This window comes from Theropithecus gelada, chromosome 6 (genome assembly GCF_003255815.1).
Source record: "Theropithecus gelada isolate Dixy chromosome 6, Tgel_1.0, whole genome shotgun sequence".
NCBI classification, from domain to species: Eukaryota; Metazoa; Chordata; class Mammalia; order Primates; family Cercopithecidae; genus Theropithecus; species Theropithecus gelada.
Window position 1 is genome coordinate 137503029 of NC_037673.1, and position 19973 is coordinate 137523001.

The window sequence follows — 19973 nt, forward strand, 5'->3', positions numbered from 1 at the left end:
TAGAAAGGTAAGTAACTTGCTCATAATTCTCAAGCAACATAAGGAAAAGTATTAAGTACAGTCTAAGTCTACCTAAATCTAATGCCCCAGTTTTTAACCAATATATTATACTGGCATTAACTGGTAGCATTGTTTTTCTAAGAAAGTGAAATGTATCTATTATTTCTACTTCTATTCCATGACCTAAACTCCCATGTAAAAATGTAACTTTTAGTTTATAGTTTGTATTTGTCTCTACACCGATGTCCATACTGATGTAGACCACTAAACCCAAAGCTCTTATAGAAGCACTGACCTAAATAAGTTGGATCAGACATCATAAGTGATATTCATTTTGAGTGAATCAGTCTGATTATATTCCCATACCTTGCCATCTTGTCAATATGTCACATTCATTGCTGCAGAAATTAGTCTGAATAGTCTGAAAGGCTGAATAGGAAATAGAGTTACTCTATGGTTGCATTGAACTTATTGTGCTCTTTCTTCATTCTTTTTCTGCTAACCCAAATATTTATTTGTAATATATATAATATATATTATATATGTATAAACACATGTTTCTTTTGAAACATTTAAAAGTAGTTGTTATTTTAGTTTTAATTATAAATGAAATAACGAATTTCTGAAAAATATAAGCAATGTTGTGAAGGAATTCCTATCACTTCATAACTAAGAGATTTGGGGAATTTCAGATAAAAAAAATCTGAGGGACTCCAGTTGTTTGCTGTTAAAATTAACCTTATGCCTTTGACAACTCTTCTTAAAAATTATGCTGAAAATATATGTGTATAGCTCATAAATGACTTTATTCTGAAAAAAAGACTCATTATAGCTGAATCAGACATTCTCCAGCATTGCTGTAATAATGCTATTCTTATAGAAATTATAAATTTTTGTTGACTCAGCTGCTGGGTGCATGAGAATCCGTACTTATGTTATGTATTCATTTCCTCTTGCTGCTGTGAAAAATTACCACAAACTTTATTGCTTAAAACAATAAAAATGTACTGTCTTACAATTCTGTAAATCAGAAGTCTAATATGGGTTTTATTAAGCTAAAATCAAGGCATTAGCAGGGGTGCATTCCATTCCTGTGACTCTAGGGGAGAATGCATTTCTTTGTCTTCTCTTTTCTAGATACTGCCCACATTACTTGGCTCACGGCCCCCTTTGTCAATAATCAAAGCCACCAATATTGCATCTTCTCTGACCATTCGTCAATAGTCATAGTTCCCTCTGACCATAGCCAGGAAGTGTTCTGTCACATTCAGATAATACAGGACAACCTCCCCTTCGAAAATTTCTTTTTTCTTCTTGTTTTAGAGATGGGATCTCACTCTGTCACCCAGGCTGGGGTGCAGTGGTTCAATCACAGCTCACTGCAGCCTCAACATGTTAATCATATCTGCAAAGTATCTTTTGCCACGTAAGGTAACCTATTTGCAGATTTGGGAAAATTAGGGAATAGACATCTTTGGTTGGCCATTATACTGTCTACTACCACACATTGGCTGTTTGGCCACAGCACCACCTGTGGCCAAAGGCACGTAAAGGTCTTCATACCAGCAGTTTGGGCCTTATTGATTAGATGATTTAACCCAAGGCAAGGAAATTAACAAACTTCCAAAAGTTATTAACAAAAAACATTAAATTGAGAAAGATATCGTGAATCTTTACTGCAATTTAAATTATGAAAACAGAAAACCCAAACAAAAGAATCCAAATCTAATAAGGGACTTTTATCTAGAATATATAAAGAACTCTTGCAATTAAATTATAAAAAGACAAATAACCCAATTAAAATGGGCTAAAATCTAACTAGAGATTTCTTCAAGATAGATATAAAAGTGGCCAATAGACACATGAAAAGGTGCTCAACATCATTAGTCATATGGGAAAGACAAATCAAATGTACAAGATACCACTTCTCACCCACTAGAACGACTATAATCAAAAAGTCAGATAACAAGTATTGGGAGAAAGAAAAATCAAAATCCTAATACACTGTGGGTGGGAATATAAGATGGTGTAGCCACTTCATAAAACAGTTTTGGCAGTTCCTCGAATAAAAACATAGGATTATCACATGACCCAGAAATTCCACTCTTAAGAAATGAAAACTAGGCTGGGTGCTGTGGCTCATGCCTGTAATCCCAGCACTTTGGGAGGCTGAGGCGTGCAGATCACCTGAGGTCAGGAGTTTGAGACCAGCCTGGCCAACATGGTGAAAACCCGTCTCTACTAAAAATACAAAAATATTAGCTGAGCATAGTGGCAGGCACCTGTAATCCCAGCTACTTGGGAGGCTGAGGCACAAGAATCGCTTGAACCTGAGAGACAGAGGTTGCAGTGAGCTGAGATCATGCCACTGCACTGCAGCCTGGGTGACAGAGCTAGACTCCATCTCAAAAAAAGAAAAAAAAATGAAAACATCATCCACATAGACATTTATACATGAATTTCCATAGCAGCATTATTCATAATAACCAAAAAGGTGAAAACAACCCAAATGTCTATGAGCAGATGAACTGATAATCAAAATGTCATATTCTACACAATGGAATATTATTTGGCCAAAAATAGAAATTAAACATTGATAAATGCTACAACTTGGATGAACCTCGAAAGCATTATGCTAAGAGAAAGAAGCCAGCCAAAAAAAGTCCAAATGTTATATTATTCCATAATATGAAGATCCAGAATAGGAAACTCCATGGAGACAAATAATAGATTAATGGTTTCTCAAGGCTGGGCACAGGAGGGATGAGGGAATTGGTGGGGGGTAAGGAGTAATAGCTGAAGGATACAGAGTTATCCTGAGGTGATTAAAATGTTCTAAATTGTGATGATGGATGCACAACTCTGAATATATCATAAGCCAAGAATCATATATTTTATTGATTGATTTATTTTTGAGACAGAGTCTTGCTTTGTCACCTAGGCAGGAGTGCATTGGTGTGATATCGGCTCACTGCAACCTCCACTTCCTGGATTCTCCTGCCTCAGCTTCCCAAGATAATTTTTGTATTTTTAGTAGAGATGGGGCTTCACTATGTAGGCTAGGCTGGCCTCGAACTCCTGACTTCGTGATCTGCCTGCCTCAGGCTCCCAAAGCGCTGGGATTACAAGTATAAGACACTGCACCTGTCCTGAATCATATATTTCAAATGGGTAGATTGTATTTTTTAAAATTTTCGTGGGTACTTAGTAGATGCATATATTTAAGGGTGGATTGTATTGTATGTATTTAATTGTATCTCAGTATATCTGATTTTTAAGTAGAATAAAAGAGAAATTATTCTTGTCATGATAAAAACAATTCAAAATTGTGGCAGGCCCAACCTTGACATCTGCTTATTTGGGAAGTCATTTTCCAATAATTTGAAAGTTGTAAAAACTCACAGTTCTCAGACCTAGGTGATAAAGAGGAAGTAAATTACTCTCTAATAAAGCATTGGTTAACTATCCTCTTTAGAACTACTACTGATTGCAATGTTGTAGTTTCTATGTATAGTGCCTGTAATACGTAGAATGACAAATATGTGGTTGTGAAATTGTTCCCATGTCACTTCAGAAACATTTTGTTTATGATATTTTGGGCTGGATGATTCAAAAGGAGAGAAACATTATGCTCCTAAGTGTATATTTCTTCTCAACTTAAATGTTAATTTCAATTTAAACATTTTATTTAATCATTAACAACCCAACAGCATTAAACAGTCAATAACATGTGACTGTTTGCTCCTTGTACTCCTCCCTGTACAACAACATCACAGCGCTCCATCTGTACACACAAAAGACACATGAAAATAGGACTCAGCGTTTCGTATTGCATAGCTTATTCAGTACGTTTAAAATAATTTTGCCGCCAGTTTCAAACCAGAAAATATGACTCAGTGAGAACGCGTGGTGGCGCTGCAGGTTAACATGATGGAAAATAGAATTGCCCATGCCGCTCCAGGGTCCAGCAAACTGTTTCCCAAAGCCTGGAAACAAAAGAATAGCGGAGCCAGAGGAAACCCGAATGTGAAACCTCTTTAAGACACCACTGGGCCGCTTGGTTCTGACATTCTGGACTGCAAAACCGTGCTACTAGGATCCTGGGGATACGTGAAGCCTCTGTGAACCAACTTTTCAAGAAAAAGCAATGGAGATTGGACGGATGCACAGTCGGAGACAAAGGCAAGTCCTTGTTTTCTTTGTTTTGCTGAGCTTGTCTGGGGCTGGCGCCGAGTTGGGGTCCTATTCCGTAGTGGAAGAAACGGAGAGAGGCTCTTTTGTGGCAAATCTAGAGAAAGACCTGGGGTTGGGGTTGACAGAGATGTCCACCCGCAGGGCCAGGATCATTTCCCAGGGGAATAAACAGCATTTGCAGCTCAAGGTTCAAACTGGGGATCTGCTCACAAATGAGAAGCTAGATCGAGAGGAGCTATGCGGTCCCACTGAGCCTTGCATACTACATTTCCAAGTGTTAATGGAAAAACCTTTAGAAATATTTCAGGCTGAACTGAGGGTGATAGATATAAATGACCATTCTCCCATATTCACTGAAAAGGAAATTATTCTAAAAATACCGGAAAATAGTCCTCTAGGAACTGAGTTTCCTCTGTATCATGCTTTGGACTCTGACGTAGGAAGCAATAATGTTCAAAACTATAAAATCAGCCCAAATTCCCATTTTGGGATTCTAACCAAAGAACGCACTGATGGCAGGAAATACCCTGAGCTAGTATTGGATAAAGAGCTGGATCGGGAGGAGGAGCCTCAACTAAGGTTAACCCTGACAGCGCTGGATGGCGGCTCTCCACCGCGATCTGGAACTGCTCAGGTTCACATTGAAGTGGTGGACATCAATGATAATGCCCCTGAGTTTGAGCAGCCCATCTACAAAGTGCGGATTCCAGAGAACAGCCCCCTTGGCTCCCTGGTTGCCACCGTCTCCGCCAGGGATTTAGACAGCGGAGCCAACGGAAAAATATCATACTCACTCTTTCAGCCTTCAGAGGATATTAGTAAAATGTTGGAGGTAAATGCTATGACAGGGGAAATTCGACTGAGAAAACAAGTAGATTTCGAAGCGGTTACGTCTTATGAAGTGCACATCAAAGCCACAGATGGAGGAGGTCTTTCAGGAAAGTGCACTCTTCTCCTGCAGGTGGTGGACGTGAATGACAATCCCCCACAGGTGACCATGTCTGCACTCACCAGCCCCATCCCAGAGAACTCGCCTGAGATTGTAGTTGCTGTTTTCAGCGTTTCAGATCCTGACTCCGGAAACAATGGGAAGACGATTTCCTCCATCCAGGAAGACCTTCCCTTTCTTCTAAAACCTTCAGTCAAGAACTTTTACACCTTGGTAACAGAGAGAGCACTCGACAGAGAAGCAACAGCTGAATATAATATCACCCTTACCGTCACAGATATGGGGACTCCAAGGCTGAAAACGGAGCACAACATAACAGTGCAGATATCAGATGTTAATGATAACGCCCCCGCTTTCACCCAAACCTTCTACACCTTCTTCGTCCGCGAAAACAACAGCCCCGCCCTGCACATCGGTAGTGTCAGCGCCACAGACAGAGACTCAGGCACCAACGCCCAGGTCACCTACTCGCTGCTGCCGCCGGAGGACCCGCACCTGCCCCTCTCCTCCCTGGTCTCCATCAACGCGGACAACGGCCACCTGTTCGCCCTCAGGTCGCTGGACTAAGAGGCCCTGCAGGCCTTCGAGTTCCACGTGGGCGCCGCAGACCGCGGCTCCCCGGAGCTGAGCAGCGAGGCGCTGGTGCGCGTGCTGGTGCTGGACGCCAACGACAACTCGCCCTTCGTGCTGTACCCGCTGCAGAACGGCTCTGCTCCCTGCACCGAGCTGGTGCCCCGGGCGGCCGAGCCGGGCCACCTGGTGACCAAGGTGGTGGCGGTGGACGGCGACTCGGGCCAGAACGCCTGGCTGTCGTACCAGCTGCTCAAGGCCACGGAGCCCGGGCTGTTCGGTGTGTGGGCGCACAATGGCGAGGTTCACACCGCCAGGCTGCTGAGCGAGCGCGACGCGACCAAGCACAGGCTGGTGGTGCTGGTCAAGGACAATGGCGAGCCTCCGCGCTCCGCCACCGCCACTCTGCATGTGCTCCTGGTGGGCGGCTTCTCCCAGCCCTATCTACCACTCCCAGAGGCGGCCCCCGCCCAGGCCCAGGACGACTGGCTCACGGTCTACCTGGTGGTGGCGTTGGCCTCGGTCTCGTCGCTCTTCCTCTTCTCGGTGCTCCTGTTCGTGGCAGTGAGACTGTGCAGAAGGAGCAGGGCGGCCTCTGTGGGTCGCTGCTCGGTGCCCGAGAGCCCCTTTCCAGGGCATCTGGTGGACGTGAGCGGCACCGGGACCCTATCCCAGAGCTACCAGTACGAAGTGTGTCTGACAGGAGGCTCAGAAGCAAATGAGTTCAAGTTCCTGAATCCGATTATCCCCAACTTCCCTCCTTAGGGCACTGGGAAAGAAATAGATTACTATTCCACCCTTCACAATAGCTTTGGATTTAATTCTTGATAGGAATCCATTTGATAAATTATTTAACTTCTTAAGATTGTCTTGTTGATTAAATTGTTCATGCTCACCACCACCAATAAGGTGTTATTTTTCTCTGATTGATTGTTAGTTCAAATTATATTGTTAATTTCAGTTTTTCTTTTCCTTATATTTACCCCAAAGGGGTGTTGCATATGGAATCCCAATTAACAAAATAGACTTTATCTTCAAAATTGATATAATTTAAAATTTTTCCATCTTTTTAATTTATTTACTTCCTATTCATTTTTTGCTCCATTTTTCATGTTAGTTCTCAGTTTCCTAGAACCTCAAGTATTAAAATAACCTGTTGCATGTATTAGGCATATTTCCTATGTTACATTTCTTTTGTCTATTTTCCTTTCAAAATTGGTATTCTTGTTGGGTTCAAGCTAAATTTTCATTATAATACTTTTTAAAGTTCCTTCCTTCCCTCCTTCCTTCCCTCCTTCCTTCCCTCCTTCCTTCCTTCCTTCCTTCCTTCCTTCCTTCCTTCCTTCCTTCCTNTTCCTTCCCTCCTTCCTTCCTTCCTTCCTTCCTTCCTTCCTTCCTTCCTTCCTTCCTTCCTTCTTTCCTGAGACACGGTCTTACTCTGTCACCCAGGCTGGAGTTCAGTGGCACAATCTTGACTCACTGCAACCTCTGCCTCCTGGGCTCAAGGGATCCTCCCACCTTAGCCTCCCAAGTAGCTTGGACTACAGGTGCATGCCACCATGCCTGGCTAATCTTTTGCAGAGATGGGATTTGGCCAGGTTGTCCAGGCTGATCTTGAACTCCTGGGCTCAAGCCATCCTCCTTCCTCAGCCTCCCAAAATTCTGGGATTACAGGCATGAGCCAATGTGCCCATCCAAAGTTTTATGGATTTTTTTGAGATGGAGTCTCGTAAAGTTACCTTTTGAAAAAATGTTCAATTTTCCCTGTATTGATATCAACCTAAATAATATATAATATTCCTGTTGTGATATGAGAAATCTTCAACCAGCCTTATCTAAAAATAAAAAGAGAAGCCATTGTAAGACATTGAGTATGTGTAAATGTGTTTGTGTTTGTAGCCAAAAGGCAAAGGTATTATGTAAAAATATTTAATAATTTATTGTTTCTATTTCTGAATTAAAAAATCGAAGGTCCCTGTTATATTTTTAAAGGCTAACAACTCAGTCTCATTAAGTTGGAAAAAAAGCAACTTATCAAGGAGACATTTATATGGTTTGGCTTGTATATTCATCATAGTATATATTGGTGGTATCTAGCCCTTTCTCTGTAAAACATCCCTATGTTTAATCTGTATTTCTTACTTATTATGTGAAAAATTGAGTTTCTTTCTAGATATTAGCCCTTTGAATAAAATTCTGTGTGAGTCAGATTTAATAATTTGTTCTCACTTTCAATAGTGTTAGGATAAGTGTTAGTTTGGTCTGTTCTTTACCTCCCCTTATTTGGTTCAGAGAAATTAGGGCCTACTAGATTTCCATTAAAAGGGACCTGAAAATAAAAGCCAGTCCCTTCTTTAACTCTGCAAGTTATTTTAAAGCTAATATAAGAAAAAAAATTGCAAAGTATGAACAAATTAAAGAAAATAATTTTCAAATAGCACAGTTTGAAAGGCACTGAATATTGTTTCATGTCTTACTAGAGTTTATTTTATGCACGCCTTAATATAGCAAGCATTTAGTGAGTGGCTAATTTGCCAACCAAAGATGACTAAGACAGTTGTTCTCAAGTAGTTCACACATTGATGAGGGGGCAAATTGGCCTGAAACAGAAAGCAATAATATTTATAGAGTAAGCATAGTTGTATACATAAGTTTTAGAGAAGCACAGTGGAGAGACAGCCTAAATGCTTGGTTCTGGACTACAGAGCAGTGATTCTAGTTAGGCAATGTAATGAGATCTTGAAGAAATTAGTTGAAGAAGATGTGAAACAATATTTTTGTTGATGCTAATTTTTGGTGTTCCTATGCTCAAAGTTTTGGGGAAAGTGAAATCGGTTGTTTTGGTGGTTCCAGAAAGCACCCACAATTTTCCCTTTGTTTGCATAAGAGTTGTGTCAGAGGCGAAAGGCCTAGTACACAGCTAAATGTAACACAGAATTGAACAGGGTTACTACTAGAAACATTTTTTCAACTGTTCAATTTTTAACCTTTCTCATGAAGCAATGAAGAATTTTTATGTAGACAAACACAAAAATTGGGCACAGCCATTTGACTGTATTGGAAGCCACAAGGTGGCGCTGCAGGCTAAAGAGATGGAGGAACAAAATTGACCAGAATGCTACGGAAGTCCTTGACAAAAAGGAAATATCGAGACAGATGGGCTGAGAAGAAAAGCTGTCGAGCCCCCGATTGGGAAAGGAAAAATTAAAAATCCTAAATCTCTGCTACACATAAGTCTGGGTTTGCGATTGCTATTTGTGCTGGGGCAATGCGATTGAGACTGACATTGAGGAAAGAAGCAGCTATGGAGGCCAGGGGATTCAGCTTCCCAAGACAAAGGCAAGTCCTGTTTCTTTTTCTTTTTTGGGGAGTGTCCTTGGCAGGTTCTGGGTTTAGACGTTATTCGGTGACTGAGGAAACAGACAGAGGATCCTTTGTGGTCAATCTGGCAAAAGATCTGGGACTAGCAGAGGGGGAACTGGCTGCAAGGGGAACCAGGGTGGTTTCCGATGATAACAAACAATACCTGCTCCTGGATTCACACACTGGGAATTTGCTCACAAATGAGAAACTGGACCGAGAGAAGCTGTGTGGCCCTAAAGAGCCCTGTATGCTGTATTTCCAAATTTTAATGGATGATCCCTTTCAGATTTACCGGGTTGAGCTGAGAGTCAGGGATATAAATGATCACTCGCCAGTGTTTCAGGACAAAGAAACAGTCTTAAAAATATCAGAAAATACTGCTGAAGGGACAGCGTTTCGACTAGAAAGAGCACAGGATCCAGATGGAGGACCTAACGGTATCCAAAACTACACGATCAGCCCCAACTCTTTTTTCCATGTTAAAATTGGTGGCAGTGATGAAGGCATGATATATCCAGAGCTAGTGTTGGACAAAGCACTGGATCGGGAGGAGCAGGGAGAGCTCAGCTTAACCCTCACAGCGCTGGATGGTGGGTCTCCACCCAGGTCTGGGACCTCCACTATAGGCATTGTGGTCTTGGACGTCAATGACAATGCCCCACAGTTTGCCCAGGCTCTGTATGAGACCCAGGCTCCAGAAAACAGCCCCATTGGGTTCCTTATTGTTAAGGTATCGGCAGAAGATATAGACTCTGGAGTTAACGCGGAAGTATCCTATTCATTTTTTGATGCCTCAGAAAATATTCGAACAACCTTTCAAATCAATCCTTTTTCTGGGGAAATCTTTCTCAGAGAATTGCTTGATTATGAATTAGTAAATTCTTACAAAATAAATATACAGGCAATGGACGGTGGAGGCCTTTCTGCAATATGTAGGGTTTTGGTGGAAGTATTGGACACCAATGACAATGCCCCTGAACTCATTATATCATCACTTTCCAACTCTGTTGCTGAGAATTCTCCTGAGACGGTACTGGCTGTTTTTAAGATTAATGACAGAGACTCTGGAGAAAATGGAAAGATGGTTTGCTACATTCAAGAGAATCTGCCATTCCTACTAAAACCTTCTGTGGAGAATTTTTACATCCTAATGACAGAAGGCGCGCTGGACAGAGAGAGCAGAGCTGAGTACAACATCACTATCACCATCACTGACTTGGGGACACCCAGGCTGAAAACGGAGCACAACATAACTGTGCTGGTCTCCGACGTCAATGACAACGCCCCCGCCTTCACCCACACCTCCTACACCCTGTTCGTCCGCGAGAACAACAGCCCCGCCCTGCACATCGGCAGCGTCAGCGCCACAGACAGAGACTCAGGCACCAACGCCCAGGTCACCTACTCGCTACTGCCGCCCCAGGACCCGCACCTGCCCTTCCCCTCCCTAGTCTCCATCAACGCGGACAACGGCCACCTGTTCGCCCTCCGGTCGCTGGACTACGAGGCCCTGCAGGCGTTCGAGTTCCGCGTAGGGGCCACAGACCGCGGCTCCCCGGCGCTGAGCAGCGAGGCACTGGTGCGCGTGCTGGTGCTGGACGCCAACGACAACTCGCCCTTCGTACTGTACCCTCTGCAGAACGGCTCCGCGCCCTGCACCGAGCTGGTGCCCCGGGCGGCCGAGCCCGGCTACCTGGTGACCAAGGTGGTGGCAGTGGACGGCGACTCGGGCCAGAACGCCTGGCTGTCGTACCAGCTGCTCAAGGCCACGGAGCCCGGGCTGTTCGGTGTGTGGGCGCACAATGGCGAGGTTCACACCGCCAGGCTGCTGAGCGAGCGCGACGCGGCCAAGCACAGGCTGGTGGTGCTGGTCAAGGACAATGGCGAGCCTCCGCGCTCCGCCACCGCCACGCTGCACGTGCTGCTGGTGGACGGCTTCTCCCAGCCCTACCTGCCTCTCCCAGAGGCGGCGCCGGCCCAGGCCGAGGCCGACTCGCTCACCGTCTACCTGGTGGTGGCGTTGGCCTCGGTGTCGTCGCTGTTCCTCTTGTCGGTGCTCCTGTTCGTGGCGGTGCGGCTGTGCAGGAGGAGCAGGGCGGCCTCTGTGGGTCGCTGCTCGGTGCCCGAGGGCACCTTTCCAGGGCATCTGGTGGACGTGAGCGGCGCTGGGACCCTGTCCCAGAGCTACCAGTATGAGGTGTGTCTGACGGGAGGCCCCGGAACCAGTGAATTCAAGTTCTTGAAACCAATTATTTCGGATATTCAGACACAGGGCCCTGGGAGGAAAGGTGAACAAAATTCCACCTTCCGAAATAGCTTTGGATTTAATATTCAGTAAAGTCTGTTTTTAGTTTCATGTACTTTTGGTGTGTTGCATAGCCATGTTTCCATTAGTTTACTTTTAAATCTCAAATTTAAGTTATTATGCAACTTCAAGCATTATTTTCCAGTAGTATATCCCTGTGATTTTACAATGTTTCATCTTTTTTTTTTTGCATTAATAACAACTAGGTTTAATGTAATTAGTATATTTTCTAAATGATAGTGTTAAGATTTTAATTCTTTCCAACTGCCCAAGGAATTAATTACTATTATATCTCATCACAAAAATCTGAAGTTTTGATTCATTTCAGAGCTTGCATCCCATGATTCTAATCGCTTCTGTCTATAGTGTACTTGCTCTATTTAAGGCATATCTACATTTCCAAACTCATTCTAACATTCTATATATTCGTGTTTGAAAACCATGTCATTTATTTCTAAATCATGTATTTAAAAAGAAATATTTCTCTACTACTATGCTCATGACAAAATGAAACAAAGCATATTGTGAGCAATATTGAACATCAATAATACCCTTAGTTTATATACTTATTATTTTATGTTTAAGCATGGTACTTTCACTTGGCCAATATTTTCTTATGTTAACTTTTGCTGATGTATAAAACAGACTATGCCTTGTAATTGAAATAAAATTACAATCTGCATGAAAATAAATACAAATAAAACATTTTAAAATTTGTGTTTGAGATTGCTGGAGATATTCATTTTTATGTTGCAAATTTATTTTAAATACCAAATTTTTAATAATAAAGAGGAACTAAGGGTTAGAATGAAAAACAAGTTTCATTAGTTTTTTTTTTTACTATATGTTAAATATATACTATATATAACTAACATTTTATAGTTTTCTAAATTAGCTGTTCTGCCAGTCCCTTACCACAGTGTGGTTTCTTCTTGACTTGATCTCAATATTTATAAATAATATGTTTATACTACTATATCTTGATATTGTTTTGTATTTGAACCATTTTTTTCTATAATAGAAAAGCATTTAGCTTTCTTATTTCCAAACTAGCAAACATATACAAACATTGCAAATTGTTTTTCTCCTATTCTCCCAATATAGATGCCACAGTTTCTTAGTTAAATTAGTAGTTAGTATCTATATTGCTGTGTGCTTCAGAATATGCATTTGTGTACTGTACTATAATTAAATTTCCTTACTTGAAAAGTATGGTTCCTAGAGTTCATAATTGTTATCTCATACTTGCATTATTTTCTATGTACTTCTATTGTTTTTTTTTCCATATCTTTCATTTGAATGTATTTTCTCCTTAAAAATATTCCAATTTTTAAGATACTCTGTCAATGACATTTATTTTCAGGAGCTCTTTCAACCTGAATTTCCTCTGTTTCATTTAGACTGGTTCATCTATATACTGTTACCCTGGGACTTCTTTCCCTTCAGTACTTTCCTTCATGAGTCTCCTTTTACAAGGTCCAGTATACTCTTCTTTCTTAGTTTACTCTCTTATTCAGCTGGCACACATCTCTCAAGGCCTTCATATAAATGAATGCAGAAGAGATTTTTAAAAATTGTCTCCTTATATTGTGAAGACATCTTTTTTGTTTGTTTTCATTTGCTTGATAGTTTGACTGGGTATAAAATTCTAGTTTGAAAATAATTTTCCATCAGATTTTGAAAGCTGAAACTGTTTCTTTTACTCATTGCATGTCGAGTTCCTTTTCAAAAGACTGACTTGATTTTGATTCCACCTCTCTTTGTTCCTTATCTCTTACCTCCTTCCCTGGAAGCCCTGAAAAACTTTTTCCTGGTATTCTGAAAAGACCTTAATATAGGCATTCTATTTATTAATCTGGCCATGCAGGCATACCCGGTTAACATACAGACTCTCACTGTAAGTTCTGAGAAATTTTCTTGTTATGTTTTAGTAATAATTTATCCATTGAGTTTTCTACAGTCTCACTTTAACCAGAATCTCATTAAATATTGCACCTCCTGCATTGATTTTTCTGAGACTCTAAATTATAATTTTTTTCTTCTTTTCCATCTCTTGTTCTACTTATTAGACAATTCATGTAGTCATCTAATCTTCATATTTAAGTTTTTCTTTTTGGATAACAAATATTTATTTTTAAGAACTCTTTTGGTTTTTCATGACATATTACAAATTTGCAAATGTAAATCTTCTTTCACCTATAATTAATCTATTTATTCTTTAAAAATGCATTATATAGTAAGAGTTATTATTATACCTATTTTAAACTTGCAAGTGAATCAAAGGGAAGAATTTGCCTAAGGCTATATAGCTAGTAAGGGGCACTTAAGCCCTAAGCTATTCTTTGTCTTCCAGATATGAATATGTACTTGATAGGGTTACTGTTAACATTAACTAGGTAAATACATATGAGGCACTAGAATAATGAACTTAGAATAAGTCAATAAGTGTTAGCTCTTTCTACATTTTGTTTCTCTGGGGATATTAATCAGACATTTTAAAAGGCTTTCTTGGCCGGGCGCGGTGGCTCAAGCCTGTAATCCCAGCACTTTGGGAGGCCGAGACGGGCGGATCACGAGGTCAGGAGATCGAGACCGTTCTGGCTAACACGGTGAAATCCCGTCTCTACTAAAAAAACCAAAAATCTAGCCAGGCGTGGTGGCAGTTGCCTGTAGTCCCAGCTACTCGGAAGGCTGAGGCAGGAGAATGGCGTGAACCCGGGAGGCGGAGCTTGCAGTGAGCCGAGATCCCGCCACTGCACTCCAGCCTGGGCGACAGAGCGAGACTCCGTCTCAAAACAAAAAAAAAAAAGGCTTTCTTTTGTTTTCTGAATTATATCTACTGCCTCCTGTTGCTTTTTGTGTGTGGCGGTAGTATTACAGTTTTGGTCTTTCTATTTCATGTAAGCATTTTCTCAAAAGTCTTGTGATCTTTGGCTATCTTGTTATATATATGAATGATGACACAGCAAATGCTGACAGTCAACCCTTCATGAGTATTGACGACAGGGCTTCACTCTAATGTAACCATGATAGGATAGAGCTGCTACCTTGGGAAACCCCCACATATCAGTACATATAAGTCTTTATCTGCACCTTTCATATTCCCCGGGATAGAATTCTACAATATTCAATGTTCTGGGGTTTGATGGAGAAGACGTCAGGCATATATCTTGTGTCCTACAATCTGAGAGTATCATGGTGAGGAGTCTCACTATACAGAAGGCAGTGTTTTGCCTAATCTCCTTATCTTTAGTTTCATACCTCCTACGTTCACTCAGTTCTGCCTGGGGTTTCCAAGACTGGAGATAGTATAATTTCTCCAGAATATAATCTAATTTCTCCAGAGTATAAGCTTTCCATTCTCTGGCTCTCAGTTATTTTCTAGTCTCTGTATGGCGGCTAAAAGACCACAGAATTCAACTATCCAGTATACATACTTTCAACTGATAACTTCTTTTTAAAGGCCTTACTTGACTTCAGCCTTCTTATACACCTGGGTCCTCCAAGTTTGGTACCTATTAGGATTATACAGGGAAAACCCAGTAGATTATTTTTAATATCTCCAATGCAGGAACTTTATTTTAGACATTTCTTGGAACTGTTGTTAATTGTTCTTTCATCTGCTTCCTATCATCAGATAATTTGTGTATTCACTTATGTATTCTTAGTCTTTGTGAGTTCATACCTTTTGTTAATTTTCTGTCATTTTAGAGGAGGTTAAGAAGAAGGAAGGATAATTGTATAGTCAATCCACATACTATTCAATTTCTACTCTTCTGCACTGATAATTTTTCAACCATGTGTCTAGTTCACATTTTTACGAATGTAATTTGAAATTAGCATTTTTTTAAAAATGCAGACTTCTTAGATATCCTACATTCTTCAGAGCATTTTGAGATGTCTAATAGTGGATACCATTGGCAGGTTCCAAGCACCTATTCCAACCATCTCCCTCATTATGTAGCAGCCATGCACTTCGGCTAGGATTGAAACCACCTCACGTTTAAGGGGCAATTTCTGACTGGATTAAAACAAAGGGCCAAAGATGGAGTCTTTAGATTCTGGGACTACAATCTCTACCTTTAATCCTATACATCTTGAGACACTGATTTCTTCAGTAACAGGCTGAAGTGCTCTCAATTGGGCTAATCAGAATGAAGGCTAAGATTTTGTTCTATTATTGAGGAAGAAAATCTCTTCAGCTTCTTGAGCTGAAAAACAAAGCAGATAGCCATAATTGTTGCTGGAATAAATCTTGGGAAACTGAGGGAGGCCAGTCTTAGAAATAAGCCTGCTTTAAATGAAACTAACATGTTTGTGCACTTATTATTTTTTGAGAAGCTGGAACTAAATCAAGGATTCTCATAATGTGTTCTACTCCCAATATCGTACTTTACTTTCTCGCAGTTCACAATTCTTTGCTACCAAGGAAATCTAAATGAATGCCTTCTTGTGCTATCATAACTATCAAAGTATGTCCCATCTCATGGTTAATCCAGTTTCATATCAAATATGAGAGGACTTCTAAAATGACCCATGTATACTTTGCATTTTCATTACCACCTAAGGAAAGTCAAGTAGTGATAGAATTTTGTACAGCTTAATAATATTATTGTTGTTTTATGTTTCCAATCTTCTCAGAAAGATTACAAACCATTGGGGTCCAGGAATCACATCTTGTATTTCTGTATTCACCACAACTAAGCATGTTTGGCTGTGTGGAGAGTAGGGAAAGGTAAATGCTTTAAGATGAATATTAACAGCATATCAAACTAAAGAGAATATGAAATAATTATTATAGAAGATGCAATATATTTGTAATCACTTGAACACGATGAATAAAACAATGTTTGTTTCCGGAGGACATATAAGTGAATGGAATTTAGGTAGCTTTCACCAAACTGTGAAAATCTATGGAGACACTTGGTGGCGCTGCAGGATAATATCGTGAAAAATAAATTGACCGGATGGTGTTGTGAACACTGATAACCAGTGCACACAGAGAAGCAGAAGACAGAAAGAACAAGCCTTCAAGAGGGTGACTTAGAAGCCATTCAACAGGGTTAAAATCCTTAGACCATAGAGGATTTGGTGGACAAGTCAGAGACACGTTCCCCAGAACTGAAGCCATTCTTCAAGAAGCCTACAAGAAAGGAGCTATGGAGAACGGAAGAGCATGCACTCAGCAGATAAGGCAAGTCCTGCTTCTCTTTGTTTTGCTGGGAATGTCTCAGGCGGGCTCTGAACCTGGGAGCTTTTCTGTGGCAGAGGAAATGCAGAGCGGGAGTTTTGTAGGCAATCTGGCAAAGGACCTGGGGCTGAAGGTGAGAGAACTGTCCTCACGGGGGGCTCAGGTGGTCTCTAATGATAAGAAACAGCGTTTGCAGCTGGACATAAACACTGGGGATTTGCTCTTAAGTGAAACACTAGACAGGGAGGAGCTCTGCGGTTCCATTCAGCCTTGTGTGCTACATTTCCAGGTGTTAATGAAAAACCCCACGCAGTTTTTACAAATTGAGCTTCAGGTCAGGGATATAAATGATCACTCTCCCATCTTCTTGGAAAAACAAATGCTCCTAGAAATCCCAGAGAACAGTCCTGTTGGTGCTGTGTTCTTACTAGAAAGTGCGAAGGATTTAGATGTAGGAATCAATGCTGTAAAAAGCTACACAATAAGCCCCAACTCTCATTTTCACATTAAAATGAGAGTCAATCCAGACAATAGGAAATACCCCGAGTTAGTTCTGGACAGGGCACTGGATTATGAAGAGCGCCCGGAGCTCAGTTTCATCCTCACTGCTCTGGATGGCGGGTCCCCTCCCAGGTCTGGAACTGCCTTGGTCAAAGTGGTGGTTGTGGACGTTAATGACAACTCCCCTGAATTTGAGCAGGCTTTTTATGAGGTGAAGATTCCAGAGAATAGCATCCTTGGCTCGCTGGTTTTGACTGTCTCAGCTTGGGATTTAGACTCTGGAACAAATGGTGAAATATGCTACACTTTATCCCATGCTTCAGAAGATATTCGCAAGACATTTGAAATTAATCAAAAGTCTGGAGACATTACTTTAACAGCACCTTTGGATTTTGAAACGATTGAATCATACTCAATAATCATTCAAGCCACAGATGGGGGAGGACTGTTTGGAAAATCTACAGTCAGAATTCAGGTGATGGATGTAAATGACAATGCTCCTGAAATCACTGTGTCATCAATTACCAGTCCAATCCCAGAAACTGCGCCAGAGACCGTGGTTATGGTTTTTAGTATCCAAGATATAGACTCTGGGGACAACGGAAGAATTGTTTGTTCCATCCCGGAAGACCTCCCATTCGTGCTAAAATCTTCAGTTGAGAATTATTACACGTTGGAAACAGAGAGACCACTGGACAGAGAGAGCACAGCCGAGTACAATATCACCATCACCGTCACTGACTTGGGGATACCCAGGCTGAAAACGGAGTACAACATAACCGTGTTGGTCTCCGACATCAATGACAACGCCCCTACCTTCACCCAAACCTCCTACACCTTGTTCGTCCGCGAGAACAACAGCCCCGCCCTGCACATCGGCAGCGTCAGCGCCACAGATAGAGACTCGGGCACCAATGCGCAGGTCACCTACTCGCTGCTGCTGCCCCAGGACCCGCACTTGCCCCTCGCCTCCCTGGTCTCCATCAACACAGACAATGGCCACCTGTTTGCCCTCAGGTCGCTGGACTACGAGGCCCTGCAGGCCTTCGAGTTCCGCGTGGGCGCCACGGACCGCGGCTCCCCGGCGCTGAGCAGCGAGGCACTGGTGCGCGTGCTGGTGCTGGACACCAACGACAACTCGCCCTTCGTGCTGTACCCGCTGCAGAACGGCTCCGCTCCCTGCACCGAGCTGGTGCCCCGGGCGGCCGAGCCCGGCTACCTGGTGACCAAGGTGGTGGCAGTGGACGGCGACTCGGGCCAGAACGCCTGGCTGTCGTACCAGCTGCTCAAGGCCACGGAGCCCGGGCTGTTCGGTGTGTGGGCGCACAATGGCGAGGTGAGCACCGCCAGGCTGCTGAGCGAGCGCGACGCAGTCAAGCATAGGCTGGTGGTGCTGGTCAAGGACAATGGCGAGCCTCCGCGCTCAGCCACCACCACGTTGCAAGTGCTCCTGGTGGACGGCTTCTCCCAGCCCTACCTGCCTCTCCCAGAGGAGGCCCCGGCCCAGGCCCAGGCCGACTCGCTCACCGTCTACCTGGTGGTGGCCTTGGCCTCGGTGTCTTCGCTCTTCCTCTTGTCGGTTCTCCTGTTCGTGGCGGTGCGGCTGTGCAGGAGGAGCAGCGCGGCCTCTGTGGGTCGCTGCTCGGTGCCCGAGGGCCCCTTTCCAGGGCATCTGGTGGACATGAGCGGCACCGGGATCCTGTCCCAGAGCTACCAGTATGAGGTGTGTCTGACAGGAGGCTCCGGGACAAATGAATTCAAGTTCCTAAAACCGATTATCCCTAATATCCAGGCAAAAGGTCCTGGGAAGAATAGTGAAGAAAACCCCACCTTTCGAAATAGCTTTGAATTTAATTTTTAGTAAGAATACTATTTACATTTTCATGTACTTTTTTAGTTTTATAGAACCATATCAATATTTAATTTAAAACTAGTTACATTATTATGCAATACAACTAATCGTATTTTTAATTTTTTCTTTTCATTCCCCACTTTTTTTCTTTTTTTTGACCTAGTCTCGTTCTGTCACCATGGCTGGAGTGCAGTGGTGTGATCTCAGCTCACTGCAACCTCCGCCTTTCGGGTTCAAGCAGTTCTCCTGCCTCAGCCTCCCGAGTAGCTGGCATTACAGGCGCCCACCACCACGCCCGGCTAAAATTTTTTTTTTTTTTAATCTTTAGTAGACTTGGGGTTTCACCATGTTGGCCAGGCGAGTCTCAAACTCTTGACCTCATGATCCACCCGCCTTGGCCTCCCAAGGTGCTGGGAATACAGGCGTGAGCCACTGCGCGCCCAGCATTTTTTTTTTTTTTTTTTTTTAATACAGAGTCTTAAGCCACCCAGACTGGAGGTCAGTGGCAGGATCTCAGCTCACTGCAACCTCTGCCTCCTGGGCTCAAGCGGTCAGCTCACCTCAGCCTCCAAGTAGCTAGGACTACAGGTGTGCGCCACTGTGCCGGTTACTTTCTGTATTTTTTGTAGAAACGGATCGTCACAACGTTTCTTAGGCTGGTCTTTAACTTCTGAGCTCAAGCGATGCAGTCCCCTCAGCCTCCCAAAGTGCTGGGATTACAGGCGGCCAGGCCTATTTTCAATTTTCACTTATTGCATATCGTTGTGAATAACATTGTAAATCCTTTTTATATTAAGTAACAGGTAGTGAATCCATTTCTAATAAATAATTTTAAGGTTTTAATCCTTTCCAAGTGTACAGTAATTTATTGATTATTATTTCTCACTCTAGAACACTGACTTTGATTTTTCTCTTGAGTGTTTTGTTTCGTTTTGTTTTGTTTTTTGAGACAATGTTTCGCTCTTGTCACCCAGGCTGGAGTGCAATGGCGGGGTCTCAAAAAAAAAAAAAAAAAAAAAAAAAAAAAAAAAAAAAAAAAAAAAAAAAA

General features: G+C 42.3%; 3 protein-coding genes across 4 annotated transcripts; all 3 read left to right on the forward strand.

The window, feature by feature from the left end:
* The first annotated feature begins 3663 nt into the window (after positions 1 to 3663).
* On the forward strand, positions 3664 to 6984 carry LOC112626668 (protocadherin beta-16). The gene has a single exon (XM_025388917.1). It carries the CDS (start codon positions 4148 to 4150, stop codon positions 5708 to 5710), a length of 1563 nt encoding a protein of 520 aa, XP_025244702.1. The 5' UTR covers positions 3664 to 4147; the 3' UTR covers positions 5711 to 6984.
* LOC112626657 (protocadherin beta-10) lies at positions 4018 to 12098 on the forward strand. Its single transcript, XM_025388894.1, has 2 exons — positions 4018 to 4182; positions 8714 to 12098. Exon 2 carries the CDS (start codon positions 8982 to 8984, stop codon positions 11412 to 11414), a length of 2433 nt encoding a protein of 810 aa, XP_025244679.1. The 5' UTR covers positions 4018 to 4182; positions 8714 to 8981; the 3' UTR covers positions 11415 to 12098.
* A 4255-nt stretch (positions 12099 to 16353) lies between these two features.
* On the forward strand, positions 16354 to 19797 carry PCDHB11 (protocadherin beta 11). 2 transcript variants are annotated; one of them, XM_025388904.1, is made up of 2 exons: positions 16376 to 16575; positions 17273 to 19042. In XM_025388904.1, exons 1-2 carry the CDS (start codon positions 16558 to 16560, stop codon positions 18932 to 18934), a joined length of 1680 nt encoding a protein of 559 aa, XP_025244689.1. In that variant the 5' UTR covers positions 16376 to 16557; the 3' UTR covers positions 18935 to 19042. The 2 variants fall into 2 exon arrangements, with proteins under 2 accessions (XP_025244688.1, XP_025244689.1); XM_025388903.1 differs by having other exon boundaries at positions 16354 to 19797.
* Positions 19798 to 19973: the final 176 nt, after the last annotated feature.

Excerpts from the sequence above, each read along its gene's own strand:
- LOC112626668 (XM_025388917.1), top strand. The coding sequence starts at position 4,148 with ATGGAGATTGGACGGATGCACAGTCGGAGACAAAGGCAAGTCCTTGTT.
- LOC112626657 (XM_025388894.1), top strand. The coding sequence starts at position 8,982 with ATGCGATTGAGACTGACATTGAGGAAAGAAGCAGCTATGGAGGCCAGG.
- PCDHB11 (XM_025388903.1), top strand. The coding sequence starts at position 16,541 with ATGGAGAACGGAAGAGCATGCACTCAGCAGATAAGGCAAGTCCTGCTT.